The sequence below is a fragment of the Bombina bombina genome, chromosome 1, assembly GCF_027579735.1.
Source record: "Bombina bombina isolate aBomBom1 chromosome 1, aBomBom1.pri, whole genome shotgun sequence".
Classification (NCBI taxonomy): domain Eukaryota; kingdom Metazoa; phylum Chordata; class Amphibia; order Anura; family Bombinatoridae; genus Bombina; species Bombina bombina.
In genome coordinates this window covers 457,207,195-457,228,210 of record NC_069499.1, presented here as the reverse complement: position 1 = coordinate 457,228,210, position 21,016 = coordinate 457,207,195, and the positions used below count along the sequence as shown (strand labels likewise).

General features: G+C 40.1%; 1 protein-coding gene across 1 annotated transcript in view; it reads left to right on the top strand.

The window, feature by feature from the left end:
- The window catches only part of LOC128658546 (dynein axonemal heavy chain 11-like), a 1,692,686-nt gene that overhangs the window by 683,632 nt on the left and 988,038 nt on the right, over nt 1-21,016 (top strand). The window contains 2 exon segments of the mRNA XM_053712841.1: nt 575-799; nt 898-989. Coding sequence (XP_053568816.1) covers nt 575-799; nt 898-989 — 317 coding nt within the window.

Below are 21,016 nucleotides of genomic sequence, written 5' to 3'. Positions count from 1 at the left end.
ATGGATTTTTAATGGTTTTGTTCTGAAGAATGTGAGTATTTGTAACCAGTGTAAGAGGGAATTGCAATTGTATTTCTGATTTTTTTTATGAGGATTCCAAGCCGCTAGTGAGGTTTCCAAAATAAAAGATGCTCGGTCTAAACTGGAATTTTAATATTTGTTTGTTGAATGTAATTTTAATTTGTGCACTGTGTGCATTATTTATCATATTTTTTATTATGTTTATAAGGAGAATTTGTTTTAGTCAGTAGCAGTTTTTCTTTAAATTGTTGGAGTGTCAGTCTAGTTGAGTGTAAGCTAATTGCTTTGTGAAAAAATAAGATCTATAACTTTCTTTGTGAAAAGATAGTATGTTGGTGCCCATAAACTTAATTTAATGATATTAATTAATCAACATTTTGATTAAATATAGCACATGATTTGAAGTGCTATGAAATAAAACGTATTAACCTAAATTACTATATTTTTTTGCATTTATTAATGTTATCTGTATTTAATGATCTTTAAATTATCTTTAAATTTCCTTTTTTTATTTGGAATATATATTATTTGTAGTTGTTTACCTTTATCTCAGGTCCAGCTGCAGAATATTTTGATGAGCAAATATGTAGAATACTTCTTGGTGGAGGTGACAGGTTGGCAGAAGACATTGATTGTGGCTGATATGGTCATTTCTGTCTGGCTGGAAGTACAACAAACATGGGCACATTTGCAAAGTATATTTGCCAACTCAGAAGATATCAGAAACCAACTCCCTGAAGATGCTAAAAGATTTGAAAGAATAGAGTCAGATTTTAAGGTATGTACCAAATAGGACTATTGACATCTACATTATAAGTTAACACAATAATGTAATTGTTTAATTTATTTATTTATGTATTCCTTGTTTTTTGTTAGGAACTCATGGATGGCATAGTTACCTCAAGGATTGTTATTGAAGTAACAAACCAGACTGGATTTCTTGAAAAACTGGAGGTCCTTCAACAAAGGTTGGATTAGCATAACTAGGCAGCAGACCATAAATTATGTTATTTTTCCAATATATTTTGTATACATGCTAATTATAGTTACGGTCAAAAGTCAGTAGCTATTGGTATTCACAACACATTATCGTGCATCGGGCTTTTAATTGGATGCCAAAGTTAAATAATACAAAGAATTGTATTATTTTTATTAATGAAAGTAATGTAGTGTTACAATTGACATTATTATGATTATTATTATTATTATGATTTATTTATTTTGCTATATTTTGCTTTTTAATATTCCTCCTATATTTTGAATAATTAGTGCAGAACAATGTTAGCATGCTCATTGTGATTGTGTTACATGGGGTGAGTGATGTGTTGCACTTGTACGCAATCCAAATATTCCGCTTTAAAATGTAAAACATTTTGAGACCTGAATTAACCCCTTTCTGTGGGGGTGACTTTTTCAATAGTGCAGTCTCGCGCCAGCAGCAAGACCATACTATTTTAGCAAGCCTGCAGGAGGGAGGGAGGGTCTGATAGCACAGTCTTGCGGTCTATTATACCCAGACAATCCCTTAATGACCAGCGATGTATAGGATACGTCACAGTAGTTAAGGGGTTTAATGATTGTCACTTTCTAGTTTGCATAATAAACACATGAAAATGCTAAAGAAATAAAGGATTTACAAGTAAATTATATGTACACTATTTGTTATCTTTCTAGCCAGATTAAAAATTTAATTAAAATAGGTCTACCAAAACACATTGATCTGAGAAGAGAAAGGAAGTTTAAATCGATTCTTTTTTTGCTTGGCGTCTTTTTAATCTTTGCACTTTCTAATTTACAACTTTAGTCTTACAGGTTTTTTTTTTTTTTTTTAAATTTGATAAACATAAGGATATATGCTGTCCGCATTACTAGATTCACAGTAAACCTATGCAACTTAAACAAAAAACAGAGGGGCGCCTCATGTGTACATCAGCATATCAGGATGAAGATACAGTCAAATAGACAACGCCAAATGGGTACTCACATTTAGCCCAAGTACACTTATGTACTGGTAGGAGTGGGCTGGTAACTTGGGGTGTACCAGCTAATCCTCTCCAGGTGAAGATAGAACGATGCAGGTGTGTCTTGCCCCACTTAGTAAATAGTGGATTCCAAATGGTAAAATGTCAAAAGCAGTGACTAAGCTGCTCAATAAAGTGCTGAACCAATGCTTGTATAAAACAAGTTGTTTATTAAAAACAGTTAAAATTGAGAAACAACCAATGGTTACATAAAATGCAACGCGTTTCTCAGCTTTAGCATCGGCTGTTTCATCAGGCAACTCTCATGAACTACTCTGTCTCCTTAGAAACACTTCCCCATCTAACTCTCCTGTGTCTAATCATACCCGCTCCTACAAGTCTCACTCTCACCTCTTGTCATTCACACTCCTACTACTGCTTGCTGCTGGTGACGTTTCTCCTAACCCTTGCCCTGCAGCGATTAGCAAACTTTCACACTCTCGCTCAGTCTCCTACTGCAAAAACTCTAGGTCACGCAATACTAACAATCTTATCTCCATTAACCCACAGTGCTTATCCCCTCTCTTTTCTTGTGCTCTCTGGAACGCACACTCTGTCTGTAACAAACTTACAACTGTTCACGACCTGTTTGTTTCTAATGCTTTCAACCTTTTAGCAATTACTGAAACCTGGCTATCTTCCTCTGACACTGCTTCTATTGCTGTTCTCACACATGGTGGTCTCCACTTTAGCCACACACCTAGGCCAGGTGAGAGACATGGTGGCAGTGTTGGGATCTTACTTTCCCCATCCTGATCCTATCAATACCTTTCTCCATTTTTTCCCCCTCTCTCTCAGAGTGGCAGTTATCTATCGCCCCCCTGGACCCACCTCCCAATTCCTTGACAACTTTGCTGCCTGACTTCCTCACTTTCTCTCTACCAATATACCTACTCTATTTATGGGGGACTTCAACATCCCCATTGATAACCCATCTGCCCCTGTTACCTCTAAACTCCTCTCACTCAATAGCTCCTTTGGCCTCTCACAATCCACCCTACTCACCACGATGGACACTCTATTGATCTGGTATTCTCCTATCTCTGCTCTATCTCTGATTTCACCTGTCGCCCATTTCCCATTTCAGACCACCATCTGCTCACCTTTAATCTTAATATACAGACTAAACCAACTTTTCGCCCCTGCACCTGTAGAAATCTTCACACTATGGGGCCCATTTATCAAGCTCCGAACGGAGCTTGTGGGCCCGTGCTTCTGGCGAGTCTTCAGACTCGCCAGAAACACCAGTTATGAAGCAGCGGTCTAAAGACCACTGCTCCATAACCCTGTCTGTCTGCTCTGATGAGGCGGACAGGAATCGCCGGAAATCAACCCGATCGAGTACGATCGGGTTGATTGACACCTCCCTGCTGGTGGCCGATTTGCCGCTAATCAGCAGGGGGCGGCGTTGCACCAGCAGCTCTTGTGAGCTGCTGGTGCAATGTTAAATGCAGAGAGCGTATTTCTCTCCGCATTCAGCGAGGTCTTGCAGACCTGATCCGCACTGTCGGATCAGGCCTGCAACACCTTTAATAAATAGGCCCCTGTGTATCCTCTCCAACTTTCCAACCTCCTCCACACTTCCACGATATCCTGCCTGACCTTGCTACAACCCACTATAACTATTCTCTCTCCTCTGCACTTGACTCTCTTGCTCCTCCAGAGAAGTGCACTCACAGGAACGAACAACTGGCTCAATAACATTGTTAGCCTGTTCTATGGCGATTTACCACCTGGGTGCAACTTTTTAGCCCAGTAATGCTATTCACAGAGTAGAACTTTCCTGTAGTATATCAGTCTGATCCCGTCTATTACGGTCAGCCAAGCGCCGAAATACCAGGCAATTCCTCTCTGAACAAGGAACACAGCAACCCCAGACGATCGTTTCGGCCTTCATTGGGCCTCGTCAGTGAGGTGTAGCTATATTCCTCTAAGCACACTGAGCAAGGAGTCCACGTCTGGTTGCCCCTTTTTCCCATAGGGAGACTAAATACATACAGAGAGAAGTGCACTCACAGGAACGAACAACTGGCTCAATAACATTGTTAGCCTGTTCTATGGCGATTTACCACCTGGGTGCAACTTTTTAGCCCAGTAATGCTATTCACAGAGTAGAACTTTCCTGTAGTATATCAGTCTGATCCCGCCTATTACGGTCAGTCCAGCGCCGAAATACCAGGCAATTCCTCTCTGAACAAGGAACACAGCAACCCCAGACGATCGTTTCGGCCTTCATTGGGCCTCATCAGTGAGGTGTAGCTATATTCCTCTAAGCACACTGAGCAAGGAGTCCACGTCTGGTTGCCCCTTTTTCCCATAGGGAGACTAAATACATACAGAGAGAAGTGCACTCACAGGAACGAACAACTGGCTCAATAACATTGTTAGCCTGTTCTATGGCGATTTACCACCTGGGTGCAACTTTTTAGCCCAGTAATGCTATTCACAGAGTAGAACTTTCCTGTAGTATATCAGTCTGATCCCGCCTATTACGGTCAGTCCAGCGCCGAAATACCAGGCAATTCCTCTCTGAACAAGGAACACAGCAACCCCAGACGATCGTTTCGGCCTTCATTGGGCCTCGTCAGTGAGGTGTAGCTATATTCCTCTAAGCACACTGAGCAAGGAGTCCACGTCTGGTTGCCCCTTTTTCCCATAGGGAGACTAAATACATACAGAGAGAAGTGCACTCACAGGAACGAACAACTGGCTCAATAACATTGTTAGCCTGTTCTATGGCGATTTACCACCTGGGTGCAACTTTTTAGCCCAGTAATGCTATTCACAGAGTAGAACTTTCCTGTAGTATATCAGTCTGACCCACCTATTACGGTCAGTCCAGCGCCTAAATACCAGGCAATTCCTCTCTGAACAAGGAACACAGCAAAACATGCCACCTACAGAAATGTTCCTGCACTGCTGAATGTGCCTGGAGTAAATCCCGTTCTCAACCTGATTTCATCCACTATAAGTTCATTCTTTATTCTTACACCTCTGCCCTTCACTTATCTACTCACTCGTCAACCCCTAAACCTCTTCTCCATTTTCAACTCTCTCCTCTACCCACCTGCACCACCCCCATCATCTGCATTCAGTGCTCAAGACCTGGCTGACTACTTTTTCAATAAAACACCATCCGAAGCAACATCCCAACTAAAGCCTGCAATCTCCCAACTTCACTCCCAGTCACCCCCTCTGCCACTCTCTGCTCCCTCCCCCCAACCACTGAGAGTGAAGTGGGTTCCTTAGTGTCTTCCTCATACCTCACTACCTGCCCACTTTACCCTATTCCTTCACATTTAATACCTTCTCTGTCTTCCACCCTCACTCCACCTTTTACTCACATGTTCAACCTATTCCTTTCTACCGGTTCATTCCCATCTTCCTTCAAACATGCAAAGGTCACCCCCATCCTCAAAAAACCCTCCCTCGACTCTGACTCTCCTGCAAACTACCACCCCATATCACTGCTTCTGCTAGCTTCAAAAGTCCTTGAAAAAATAGTTTTCAATTGACTAACCCACTTCCTGTCCTCCAACTTAGACTGGTATGTGGCTTCTATCCCCAATACTTAACTGAGACTGCCCTCACCAAAGTTACTAATGATCTCCTTTCTACTAAAAACAACGGCCACTACTCTATACTCATCTTACGTGATCTCTCTGCTGCCTTTGACACTGTTGACCATCCCCTCCTCCTACAGACTCTCAGCTCTCTTGGGCTCTGTGGCACTGTCCTCTCCTGGATTCACTCTTATCTCTCTAACAGATCCTTCTCTGTCTCTTTTGCTGGCGACTCCTCCTCTCCATTACCTCTGTCTGTTGGAGTACCTCAAGGCTCTTTTCTGGGTCCTCTACTTTTCTCTATTTACACTTCTTCACTGGGTAAACTTATCAACAGCTATGGCTTTAACTATCATCTCTATGCTGATGATACCCAGATCTACCTATCCACCCCTGCACACTCTCCTTCTGTCAATTCTCACATCAGTGACTGCTTATCTGGCATTTCCTCCTGGATGGCCTCTCACCACCTAAAAATAAACATGTCAAAGACTGAACAACTTCTAATCCACCCCCTCTAATTCTACTCCTACACCTACACAATATCTCCAAAATCCGTCGTCTGTTTCTGGAAGCTGGAACTACAAAACAAATAATCCACTCCCTGGTAATTTCCCGACTTGACTACTGTAATAACCTACTAACTGGCCTCCCTCTCTCCTGCCTCTCCCCCCTTCAATCCATCCTAAATGCTTGTTCCAGGCTAATCTACCTCTCCTGACACTCTGTATCTGCTGCACCTCTTTGTGAGTCCCTTCACTGGCTCCCCATTCACAGCAGGATTAAATTCAAAATTCTCACCGTCACCCTCTACCATCACCTCCTCCCATGCTAGACTACAGGACTTATCTCGTGCGGCACCGACCCTCTTGAAAACACTTCCTCGAGCTGTCAGAATTTCCCCTAGCTTGTCCTCCTTTAAATGCTCCCTAAAGACCTTTTTGTTCAGGGAAGCTTATCACCTGACTCACACAAATTAATTTCACTTAACCAACAGTTACCCTCATCTAACTCCTCACTATCATTCTCACCTTTGCAGTCCCCACCTCCTGTTTCCCATCCTCCTACCCATCTAGATTGTAAGTTCCCATGGGAATAGGGCCCTCAATTCCCCGTGTATTTGTCTGTAAAATGTTGTCTTGTATTGTTTCACGTTGTACTTATTTCTTTGTACCCATGGACAGTGCTGCAGAATCTGTTAGTGCCTTTTAAATAAATAATAATAATAATAACTTCTATAATATATTTTGCGTAGCTTAGAAACATACGGCTAGATTACGACTTTTGCGTTAGAAACTATGCGGTGCTAACTAGCTGTTTTTTCTCACTGCTCACTTACCAACAGCGCTGGTATTACGGGGTTTTACAAACCCGGCGTTAAAAGACAAGAAGTGAGCGTTGAGCAAAATTTTGCTCCTTACCGCACTCATATACCAGCGCTGCTTAAGTCAGCGGGGAGCTGGTCGTACGTGCTCGTGCACGATTTTCCCCTAGGAATCAACAGGGAGAGCCGGATGAGAAAAAGTCTAACACCTGCCAAAAAGCAGCGTAAAACTCAGTAACGCAGCCCCATTGATTCCTATTGGGAAATAAAATTTATGTCTACACCTAACACCCTAACATGAACCCCGAGTCTAAACACCCCTAATCTTACACTTATTAACCACTAATCTGCTGCCCCGACATCGCCTACACCTGCATTATATTTATTAACCCCTAATCTGCCACTCCGGACACCGCCGCCACGTACATTATATTTATGAACCCCTAATCTGCTGCCCAGACATCGCCGCCACCTACATTATATTTATTAACCCCTAATCTGCCACCTCCAATGTTGCTGCCACCTACCTACACTTATTAACCCCTAATCTGCTGCCCCAATGTCGCCGCCACTATAATAAACATATTAACCCCTAAACCGCCACACTCCTGCCTCACAAACATTAGTTAAATATTATTAACCCCTAATCTGCTGTCCCTAACATCACCGCCACCTGCCTACATTTATTAACCCCTAATCTGCTGCCCCCAATGTCGCCGCCACTATACTAAATGTATTAACCCCTTAACCTAAGTCTAACCCTAACCCTAACACCCCCTAACTTAAATATAATTTAAATAAGTCTAAATAAAATTCCTATCATTAACTAAATATTTCCTATTTAAAACTAAATACTTACCTATAAAATGAACCCTAAGCTAGCTACAATATAACTAATAGTTACATTGTATCTAGCTTAGGGTTTATTTTTATTTTACAGGCAAGTTTGTATTTATTTTAACTAGGTAGAATAGTTACTAAATAGTTATTAACTATTTAATAACTACCTAGCTAAAATCAATACAAAAGTACCTGTAAAATAAAACCTAACCTAAGTTACAATAACACCTAACACTACACTATAATTAAATACGTTTACTAAATTAAATACAATTACCTAAATTACCTAAATTAAATTAAATTAAGTACAACCCCCCCACTAAATTACAGAAAATAATAAACAAATTACAGATATTTAAACTAATTACACCTAATCTAATAGCCCTATCAAAATAAAAAAGCCCCCTCAAAATAAATAACCCCTAGCCTAAACTAAACTACCAATAGCCCTTAAAATGGCCTTTTGCGGGGCATTGCCCCAAAGTAATCAGCTCTTTTACCTGTAAAAAAAAATACAAACAACCCCCCCAACAATAAAACCCACCACCCACACAAACAATCCCCCAAATAAAATACTATCTAAAAAAGCCTAAGCTCCCCATTGCCCTGAAAAGGGCATTTGGATGGGCATTGCCCTTAAAAGGGCAGTTAGCAATTTTGCAGGCCCAAACCCAAACCTAAAAATAAAACCCACCCAATACATTCTTAAAAAAACCTAACACCCCCTGAAGATCGACTTACAGTTCTGAAGATCCGACATCCATCCTCAAGGAAGCGGCAGAAGTCTTCATCTTCTATATTCATCCATCCGACGTGGAGCGGCTCCATCTTCAAGACATCCAACGCGGATCATCCTCTTCATCCGGAGTCTTCTTACTGAATGAAGGTACCTTTAAGTGACTTCATCCAAGATGGCGTCCCTTAGATTCCGATTGGATGTAGGAATTCTATCAGCCAATCGGAATTAAGGTACAGAAAATCATATTGGCTGATGCAATCAGCCAATAGGATTGAAGTTCAATCCTATTGGCTGATCCAATCAGCCAATAGGATTGAGCTCACATTCTATTGGCTGTTCCAATCAGTCACTTAAAGGAACCTTCATTCTTCGGGTAGTCGTCGGATGAAGAGGATGCTCCGTGTCAGATATCTTGAAGATGGACCCGCTCCGCGTCGGATGGATGAAGATTGAAGATGCCATCTGGATGAAGACTTCTGCCCGCCTGGAGGACAACTTTGCCCGGCTTGGATGAAGACTTCTCCCGGCTTTGTTGAGGACTTCGGCCCGGTTGGATGAAGACTTCTGCCGCTTCCTTGAGGATGGATGTCGGATCTTCACAACTGTAAGTCGAACTTCAGGGGGTTTTTAAGGGTGTATTGGGTGGGTTTTATTTTTAGGTTAGGGTTTGGGCCTGCAAAAGAGCTAACTGCCCTTTTAAGGGCAATGCCCATCCAAATGCCCTTTTCATGGCAATAGGGATCTTAGGCTTTTTTAGATAGTATTTTATTTGGGGGGTTGTTTCTGTGGGTGGTGGGTTTTACTGTTGGGGGGGTGTTTGTATTTTTTTTTACAGGTAAAAGAGCTGATTATTTTGGGGCAATGCCCCGCAAAAGGCCCTTTTAAGGGCTATTGGTAGTTTAGTGTAGGCTAGGGTTTTTTTTATTTTGGGGGGCTTTTTTTATTTTGATAGGGCTATTAGATTAGGTGTAATTAGTTTAAATATCTGTAATTTGTTTATTATTGTCTGTAATTTAGTGGTTTTAATTTAATTTAGGTAATTGTATTTAATTTAGTAAATGTATTTAATTATAGTGTAGTGTTAGGTGTTATTGTAACTTAGGTTAGGTTTTATTTTACAGGTACTTATTTATTTTAGCTAGGTAGTTATTAAATAGTTAATAACTATTTAGTAACTATTCTACCTAGTTAAAATAAATACAAACTTGCCTGTAAACCCTAAGCTAGATACAATGTAACTATTAGTTATATTGTAGCTAGCTTAGGGTTTATTTTATAGGTAAGTATTTAGTTTTAAATAGGAATAATTTAGTTAATGATAGGAATTTTATTTAGACTTATTTAAATTATATTTAAGTTAGGGGGTGTTAGGGTTAGGGTTAGACTTAGGTTTAGGGGTTAATACATTTAGTATAGTGGCGGCGATGTTGGGGCGGCAATTAGGGGATAATAAATGTAGGTAGGTGGTGGCGATGTTAGGGACAGCAGATTAGGGGTTGATAATATTTAACTAATGTTTGCAAGGTGGGAGTGCGGCGGTTTAGTGGTTAATATGTTTATTATAGTGTCGGCGACGTTGGGGGCGGCAGATAAGGGGTTAATAAGTGTAGGTAGGTGGCGGCGACATTGGGGGCAGCAGATTAGGGGTTAATAAATATAATGTAGGTGTCCGCGATGTTGGGGGCAGCAAATTAGGGGTTCATAAATATAATATAGGTGGCGGTGGTGTCCGGAGCGGCAGATTAGGGGTTAAAAATTTTATTTTAGTGTTTGCGATGCGGGAGGGCCTCCGTTTAGGGGTTAATAGGTAGTTTATGGGTGTTAGTGTACTGTTTAGCACTTTAGTTACAATGGCGTTGTACCATAAAACTCTTAACTACTGACTTTTAAATGTGTTCGGACTCTTGACAGGGTAGGGTGTACCGCTCACTTTTTGGCCTCCCAGGCCAGACTCGTAATATCAGCTCTATGGAAGTCCCATAGAAAACAGACTTTACGAAGTTTACATAAGTCGATTTGCGGTAAGGCCAAAGAAGTGTGCGGTGCCCCTAAACCTTCAAGACTCGGAATAGCAGCGGACGCACAACTCATAATCTAGCCTTAACGCACAACTCGTAATCTAGCTAATAGAATTTAATGGTAGATAAGAATCAAAAGACCCATCCAGTCTACCCATATAACATGTTACTTATTTCTTAAGATAGCTTTAAGTGTATCCCAGGCATTTTTTTTATTATTTTACAATCCTTTTGTTTACCACCTCTATTGTAAGTTTATTTCTTGACTCCATCACCCTTTCTGTAAAAAAAACCCTTGCTTCATCACATTACTCCTGAACCTGCTAACCCTCTAACTTAAGATTGTAACCATATGTCTTGGTATTCCTTTTATTGTGGAAAATGCTTTCAGCTTCGACCATCTTATATTTGAAGGTTTCTATTACATCGCCTCTTTCCCTTTTCTCCTCTAAACTACAGGGAGTGCAGAATTATTAGGCAAGTTGTGATTTTTGAGGATTAATTTTATTATTGAACAACAACCATGTTCTCAATGAACCCAAAAAACTCATTAATATCAAAGCTAAATAGTTTTGGAAGTAGTTTTTAGTTTGTTTTTAGTTATAGCTATTTTAGGGGGATATCTGTGTGTGCAGGTGACTATTACTGTGCATAATTATTAGGCAACTTAACAAAAAACAAATATATACCCATTTCAATTATTTATTTTTACCAGTGAAACCAATATAACATCTCAACATTCACAAATATACATTTCTGACATTCAAAAACAAAACAAAAACAAATCAGTGACCAATATAGCCACCTTTCTTTGCAAGGACACTCAAAAGCCTGCCATCCATGGATTCTGTCAGTGTTTTGATCTGTTCACCATAAACATTGCGTGCAGCAGCAACCACAGCCTCCCAGACACTGTTCAGAGGGGTGTACTGTTTTCCCTCCTTGTAAATCTCACATTTGATGATGGACCACAGGTTCTCAATGGGGTTCAGATCAGGTGAACAAGGAGGCCATGTCATTAGATTTTCTTCTTTTATACCCTTTCTTGCCAGCCACGCTGTGGAGTACTTGGACGCGTGTGATGGAGCATTGTCCTGCATGAAAATCATGTTTTTCTTGAAGGATGCAGACTTCTTCCTGTACCACTGCTTGAAGAAGGTGTCTTCCAGAAACTGGCAGTAGGACTGGGAGTTGAGCTTGACTCCATCCTCAACCCGAAAAGGCCCCACAAGCTCATCTTTGATGATACCAGCCCAAACCAGTACTCCACCTCCACCTTGCTGGCGTCTGAGTCGGACTGGAGCTCTCTGCCCTTTACCAATCCAGTCACGGCCCATCCATCTGGCCCATCAAGACTCACTCTAATTTCATCAGTCCATAAAACCTTAGAAAAATCAGTCTTGAGATATTTCTTGGCCCAGTCTTGACGTTTCAGCTTGTGTGTCTTGTTCAGTGGTGGTCGTCTTTCAGCCTTTCTTACCTTGGCCATGTCTCTGAGTATTGCACACCTTGTGCTTTTGGGCACTCCAGTGATGTTGCAGCTCTGAAATATGGCCAAACTGGTGGCAAGTGGCATCTTGGCAGCTGCACGCTTGACTTTTCTCAGTTCATGGGCAGTTATTTTGCGCCTTGGTTTTTCCACACGCTTCTTGCGACCCTGTTGACTATTTTGAATGAAACGCTTGATTGTTCGATGATCACGCTTCAGAAGCTTTGCAATTTTAAGAGTGCTGCATCCCTCTGCAAGATATCTCACTATTTTTGACTTTTCTGAGCCTGTCAAGTCCTTCTTTTGACCCATTTTGCCAAAGGAAAGGAAGTTGCCTAATAATTATGCACACCTGATATAGGGTGTTGATGTCATTAGACCACACCCCTTCTCATTACAGAGATGCACATCACCTAATATGCTTAATTGGTAGTAGGCTTTCGAGCCTATACAGCTTGGAGTAAGACAACATGCATAAAGAGGTGGTCAAAATACTCATTTGCCTAATAATTCTGCACTCCCTGTATATACATATTTAAATGATAGATTTGTATCATATTTTAGACCATGTACCATTTTAGTAGCCCTCCTTTAGACAGTGTCTAGTTTAGTTATATTCACTGTACATACTATGCAAGATGAGGCCTAATTGGTCAGCTTTAAATTGTCATAAGAACCTTGGTATTTCTGCTACTAATACCCCTCCCAATGCAACCAAGTACTCTACTGTCTGGCAAAACTGATATACTAAAGCATTGTGATAGTCAGTAGCAATAGCCCTTGTAGAAAAGACCCTAATTTTGACAAGTATATCTATTACATAAGCCATATAACACCATGAATACAATAGACCATGGATGCTTTGGAAGCCTTCTTTCCTTTCTGGACCCAAGAATTAAGGACAAACAGAAAAGAACATTTCTATTTTTAAAAGATAGCTTTCAAATAATGAGGTTAATTCCTTTAGAAGATATGATTTTTGAGGAATTAAACAATTTAAGTCATTTAAATCCAAAGTAAAGCCCTGTTTTTAAAGATATACCAATTGTTTCTTTTACCTTGGCACTGTGATAACTACTCACCAGCGTTTTCTCAATCCATAAAAAATATTTTTTTGCATCAGTTTTCACATTATATTTAGATTTGTTTAACTGTTGATTATATTATATTTTTTGTTTTAATAAACACAATTTTGTTCTAGTTTAATAAAAAACAACATAATTTATGTAAGAATTTACCTAATAAATTCATATTGGCAAGAGCCCATGAGCTAGTGACGTATGGGATATACAATCCTACCAGGAGGGGCAAAGTTTCCCAAACCTCAAAATGCCTATAAATACACCCCTCACCACACCCACAATTCAGTTTAACAAATAGCCAAGAAGTGGGGTGATAAAGAAAGGAGTAAAAAGCATCAACAAAGGAATTTGGAAATAATTGTGCTTTATACAAAAAAATCGTAACCACCATAAAAAGGGTGGGCCTCATGGACTCTTACCAATATGAAAGAAATGAATTTATCAGGTAAATTCTTACATAAATTATGTTTTCTTTCATGTAATTGGCAAGAGTCCATGAGCTAGTGACGTATGGGATATCAATACCCAAGATGTGGAACTCCACTCAAGAGTCACTAGAGAGGGAGGGATAAAAATAAACAGCCATTTCTCACTGAAAAAATAATCCACAACCCAAAATATGTTATTCTCATAATGAAAAGAAAAACTTAAAACATCAGCAGAAGAATCAAACTGAAACAGCTGCCTGAAGAACTTTTCTACCAAAAACTGCTTCTGACGAAGCAAATACATCAAAATGGTAGAATTTAGTAAATGTATGCAAAGAAGACCATGTTGCTGCATTGCAAATCTGATCAACTGAAGCTTAATTCTTAAAAGCCCACAAAGTGGAGACTGATCTAGTAGAATGAGCTGTAATCCTCTGAGGCGGGGCCTGACCCGACTCCAAATAAGCTTGATGAATCAAAAGCTTTCACCAAGAAGCCAAGGAAATAGCAGAGGCCTTCTGACCTTTCCTAGGACCAGAAAATATAACACAAAGACTAGAAGTCTTCCTGAAAATTTTAGTAGCTTCAACATAATATTTTAAAGCGCTTACCACATCCAAAGAATGTAAGGATCTTTCCATAGAATTCTTAGGATTAGGACACAAGGAAGGGACAACAATTTCTCTACTAATGTTGTTAGAATTCACAACTTTAGGCAAAAATTTTAATGAAGTCTGCAAAAACGCCTTATCCTGATGAAAAATCAGAAAAGGAGATTCACAAGAAAGAGCAGATAGCTCAGAAACTCTTCTAGCAGAAGAGATGGCCAAAAGGAACAACACTTTCCAAGAAAGTAGTTTAATGTCCAGAGAATGCATAGGCTCAAATGGAGGAGCCTGTAACGTCTTCAAAACCAAATTAATACTCCAAGGAGGAGAAATTGATTTAATGACGGGCTTAATATGAACTAAAGCCTGTACAAAACAGTGAATATCAGGAAGTTTAGCAATCTTTCTATTAAATAAAACAGAAAGGGCAGAGATTTGTTCCTTCAAGGAACTTGCAGACAAACCCTTATCCAAACCATCCTGAAGAAACTGTAGAATTCTAGGAATTCTAAAAGAATGCCAAGAAAATTTATGAGAAGAACACCAGGAAATGTAGATCTTCCAAACTCGATAATAAATCTTTCTAGAGATAGATTTACGAGCTTGTAACATAGTATTAATTACTGAGTCAGAGAAACCTCTATGACTTAGTGCTAAGTGTTCAATTTCCATACCTTCAAATATAATGATTTGAGATCCTGATGGAAAAACGGACCTTGAGACAGAAGGTCCGGCCTTAACGGAAGTGGCCAAGGTTGGCAACTGGACATCCGAACAAGATCCGCATACCAAAACCTGTGTGGCCATGCTGGAGCCACCAGCAACACAAACGATTGTTCCATGATGATTTTGGATATCACCCTTGGAAGAAGAACTAGAAGCGGAAAAATGTAAGCAGGATGGTAACACCAAGGTAGTGTCAGTGCATCCACTGCTTCCGCCTTAACATCCCTGGACCTGGACAGGTATCTGGGAAGTTTCTTGTTTAGATGAGAGGCCATGAGATCTATCTCTGGAAGACCCCACATCTGAACAATCTGAGAAAACACATCTGGATGGAGAGACCACTCCCCTGGATGTAAAGTCTGACGGCTGAGATAATCCGCCTCCCAATTGTCTACACCTGGGATATGCACCGCAGAGATTAGACAGGAGCTGGATTCTGCCCTAGCAAGTATCCGAAATACTTCTTTCATTGCTTGGGGACTGTGAGTCCCACCCTGATGATTGACATATGCCACAGTTGTGATATTGTCTCTCTGAAAGCAAATGAACGGTTCTCTCTTCAACAGAGGCCAAAACTGAAGAGCTCTGAGAATTGCACAGAGTTCTAAAATATTGATTGGTAATCTTGCCTCTTGAGATTTCCAAACCCCTTGTGCTGTCAGAGATCCCCAAACAGCTCCCCAACCTGAAAGACTTGTGTCTGTAGTGATCACAGTCCAGGTTGGCCGAACAAAGGAAGCCCCTTGAACTAAACGCTGGTGATTTAACCACCACGTCAGAGAGTGGCGAATATTGGGATTTAAGGATATTAACTGTGATATATTTGAATAATCCCTGCACCATTGATTCAGCATGCAAAGCTGGAGAGGTCTCATCAGAAAACGAGCAAAAGGAATCGCGTCCGATGCTGCAGTCATGAGGCCTAAAACTTATATGCACATAGCCACTGAAGGGAATGACTGAGACTGAAGGTGCCGACAGGCTGCAACCAATTTCAAACATCTCTTGTCTGTTAGAGACAGAGTCATGGACACTGAATCTATCTGGAAACCTAAAAAGGTGACCCTTGTCTGAGGAATCAAGAAACTTTTTGGTAAATTGATCCTCCAACCATGTTTTTGAAGAAACAACAATAGTTGATTCGTGTGAGATTCTGCAGAACGTAAAGACTGAGCTAGTACCAAGATATTGTCCAAATAAGGAAACACCGCAATACCCTGCTCTCTGATTACAGAGAGTAGGGCACCTAGAACCTTTGACAAGATTCTTGGAGCTGTTGCTAGGCCAAATGGAAGAGAAACAAATTGGTAATGCTTGTCTAGAAAAGAGAATCTCAGGAACTGGTAATGTTCTGGATGAATCAGAATATGAAGGTATGCATCCTGCAAGTCTATTGTAGACATATAATATCCTTGCTGAACAAAAGGCAGAATAGTCCTTATAGTCACCATCTTGAAAGTTGGTACTCTTACATAGCGATTCAAAATTTTCAGATCCAGAACTGGTCTGAATAAATTTTCCTTCTTTGGGACAATGAATAGATTTGAATAAAACCCCAGACCATGTTCCTGAAAAGGAATTGGCATGATTACCCCTGAAGACTCCAGGTCTGAAACACACTTTAGGAAAGCCTGACCTTTTACTGGATTTGCTGGGATACGTGAGAGAAAGTATCTTCTCACAGGAGGTCTTACTCTGAATCCTATTCGATACCCTTGAGAGACAATGCTCTGAATCCATTGATTTTGGACAGAATTTATCCAAAAATCCTTGAAAACCCTTATCGGCCCCCTACCAGCAGAGCTGGAATGAGGGCCGCACCTTCATGCGGACTTAGGGGCTGACTTTGGTTTCTTAAATGGCTTGGATTTATTACAATTTGAGGAAGGCTTCCAATTGGAAACAGATTCCTTGGGGGAAGGATTTTATTTTTGTTCCTTATTTTGACGAAAGGAACGAAAACGGTTAGAAGCCTTAGATTTGCCCTTAGGTTTTTTATCCTGAGGCAGAAAAACCCCTTTTCCTCCAGTAACAGTTGAAATAATAGAATCCAACTGAGAACCAAATAAATTATTACCTTTGAAAGAAAGAGATAATAATCTGGACTTAGTTGTCATTTCAGCATTCCAAGATTTAAGCCACAAAGCTCTTCTAGCTAAAATAGCTAAAGACATGGATCTAACATCAGTTTTGATAATATCAAAAATGGCATCACAAATAAAATGATTAGCACGTTGCAGTAAACTAACAATGCTAGATATGTCGGAATCCAATTCTTGTTTCGCTAAATTCTCCAACCAAAAAGTTGATGCAGCTGCAACATCAGCCAAAGAAATTGCAGGCCTGAGAAGATGACCTGAATATAAATAGGCTTTGGAAGCCTTCTTTCCTTTCTGGACCCAAGAATTAAGGACAAACAGAAAAGAACATTTCCATTTTTAAAAGATAGCTTTCAAATAATGAGGTTAATTCCTTTAGAAGATATGATTTTTGAGGAATTAAACAATTTAAGTCATTTAAATCCAAAGTAAAGCCCTGTTTTTAAAGATATACCAATTGTTTCTTTTACCTTGGCACTGTGATAACTACTCACCAGCGTTTTCTCAATCCATAAAAAACATTTTTTTGCATCAGTTTTCACATTATATTTAGATTTGTTTAACTGTTGATTATATTATATTTTTTGTTTTAATAAACACAATTTTGTTCTAGTTTAATAAAAAACAACATAATTTATGTAAGAATTTACCCGATAAATTCATATTGGCAAGAGCCCATGAGCTAGTGACGTATGGGATATACAATCCTACCAGGAGGGGCAAAGTTTCCCAAACCTCAAAATGCCTATAAATACACCCCTCACCACACCCACAATTCAGTTTAACAAATAGCCAAGAAGTGGGGTGATAAAGAAAGGAGTAAAAAGCATCAACAAAGGAATTTGGAAATAATTGTGCTTTATACAAAAAAATCGTAACCACCATAAAAAGGGTGGGCCTCATGGACTCTTACCAATATGAAAGAAATGAATTTATCAGGTAAATTCTTACATAAATTATGTTTTCTTTCATGTAATTGGCAAGAGTCCATGAGCTAGTGACGTATGGGATATCAATACCCAAGATGTGGAACTCCACTCAAGAGTCACTAGAGAGGGAGGGATAAAAATAAACAGCCATTTCTCACTGAAAAAATAATCCACAACCCAAAATATGTTATTCTCATAATGAAAAGAAAAACTTAAAACATCAGCAGAAGAATCAAACTGAAACAGCTGCCTGAAGAACTTTTCTACCAAAAACTGCTTCTGACGAAGCAAATACATCAAAATGGTAGAATTTAGTAAATGTATGCAAAGAAGACCATGTTGCTGCATTGCAAATCTGATCAACTGAAGCTTAATTCTTAAAAGCCCACAAAGTGGAGACTGATCTAGTAGAATGAGCTGTAATCCTCTGAGGCGGGGCCTGACCCGACTCCAAATAAGCTTGATGAATCAAAAGCTTTCACCAAGAAGCCAAGGAAATAGCAGAGGCCTTCTGACCTTTCCTAGGACCAGAAAATATAACACAAAGACTAGAAGTCTTCCTGAAAATTTTAGTAGCTTCAACATAATATTTTAAAGCTCTTACCACATCCAAAGAATGTAAGGATCTTTCCATAGAATTCTTAGGATTAGGACACAAGGAAGGGACAACAATTTCTCTACTAATGTTGTTAGAATTCACAACTTTAGGCAAAAATTTTAATGAAGTCTGCAAAAACGCCTTATCCTGATGAAAAATCAGAAAAGGAGATTCACAAGAAAGAGCAGATAGCTCAGAAACTCTTCTAGCAGAAGAGATGGCCAAAAGGAACAACACTTTCCAAGAAAGTAGTTTAATGTCCAGAGAATGCATAGGCTCAAATGGAGGAGCCTGTAACGTCTTCAAAACCAAATTAATACTCCAAGGAGGAGAAATTGATTTAATGACGGGCTTAATATGAACTAAAGCCTGTACAAAACAGTGAATATCAGGAAGTTTAGCAATCTTTCTATTAAATAAAACAGAAAGGGCAGAGATTTGTTCCTTCAAGGAACTTGCAGACAAACCCTTATCCAAACCATCCTGAAGAAACTGTAGAATTCTAGGAATTCTAAAAGAATGCCAAGAAAATTTATGAGAAGAACACCAGGAAATGTAGATCTTCCAAACTCGATAATAAATCTTTCTAGAGATAGATTTACGAGCTTGTAACATAGTATTAATTACTGAGTCAGAGAAACCTCTATGACTTAGTGCTAAGTGTTCAATTTCCATACCTTCAAATATAATGATTTGAGATCCTGATGGAAAAACGGACCTTGAGACAGAAGGTCCGGCCTTAACGGAAGTGGCCAAGGTTGGCAACTGGACATCCGAACAAGATCCGCATACCAAAACCTGTGTGGCCATGCTGGAGCCACCAGCAACACAAACGATTGTTCCATGATGATTTTGGATATCACCCTTGGAAGAAGAACTAGAAGCGGAAAAATGTAAGCAGGATGGTAACACCAAGGTAGTGTCAGTGCATCCACTGCTTCCGCCTTAACATCCCTGGACCTGGACAGGTATCTGGGAAGTTTCTTGTTTAGATGAGAGGCCATGAGATCTATCTCTGGAAGACCCCACATCTGAACAATCTGAGAAAACACATCTGGATGGAGAGACCACTCCCCTGGATGTAAAGTCTGACGGCTGAGATAATCCGCCTCCCAATTGTCTACACCTGGGATATGCACCGCAGAGATTAGACAGGAGCTGGATTCTGCCCTAGCAAGTATCCGAAATACTTCTTTCATTGCTTGGGGACTGTGAGTCCCACCCTGATGATTGACATATGCCACAGTTGTGATATTGTCTCTCTGAAAGCAAATGAACGGTTCTCTCTTCAACAGAGGCCAAAACTGAAGAGCTCTGAGAATTGCACAGAGTTCTAAAATATTGATTGGTAATCTTGCCTCTTGAGATTTCCAAACCCCTTGTGCTGTCAGAGATCCCCAAACAGCTCCCCAACCTGAAAGACTTGTGTCTGTAGTGATCACAGTCCAGGTTGGCCGAACAAAGGAAGCCCCTTGAACTAAACGCTGGTGATTTAACCACCACGTCAGAGAGTGGCGAATATTGGGATTTAAGGATATTAACTGTGATATATTTGAATAATCCCTGCACCATTGATTCAGCATGCAAAGCTGGAGAGGTCTCATCAGAAAACGAGCAAAAGGAATCGCGTCCGATGCTGCAGTCATGAGGCCTAAAACTTATATGCACATAGCCACTGAAGGGAATGACTGAGACTGAAGGTGCCGACAGGCTGCAACCAATTTCAAACATCTCTTGTCTGTTAGAGACAGAGTCATGGACACTGAATCTATCTGGAAACCTAAAAAGGTGACCCTTGTCTGAGGAATCAAGAAACTTTTTGGTAAATTGATCCTCCAACCATGTTTTTGAAGAAACAACAATAGTTGATTCGTGTGAGATTCTGCAGAACGTAAAGACTGAGCTAGTACCAAGATATTGTCCAAATAAGGAAACACCGCAATACCCTGCTCTCTGATTACAGAGAGTAGGGCACCTAGAACCTTTGACAAGATTCTTGGAGCTGTTGCTAGGCCAAATGGAAGAGAAACAAATTGGTAATGCTTGTCTAGAAAAGAGAATCTCAGGAACTGGTAATGTTCTGGATGAATCGGAATATGAAGGTATGCATCCTGCAAGTCTATTGTAGACATATAATATCCTTGCTGAACAAAAGGCAGAATAGTCCTTATAGTCACCATCTTGAAAGTTGGTACTCTTACATAGCGATTCAAAATTTTCAGATCCAGAACTGGTCTGAATAAATTTTCCTTCTTTGGGACAATGAATAGATTTGAATAAAACCCCAGACCATGTTCCTGAAAAGGAATTGGCATGATTACCCCTGAAGACTCCAGGTCTGAAACACACTTTAGGAAAGCCTGACCTTTTACTGGATTTGCTGGGATACGTGAGAGAAAGTATCTTCTCACAGGAGGTCTTACTCTGAATCCTATTCGATACCCTTGAGAGACAATGCTCTGAATCCATTGATTTTGGACAGAATTTATCCAAAAATCCTTGAAAACCCTTATCGGCCCCCTACCAGCAGA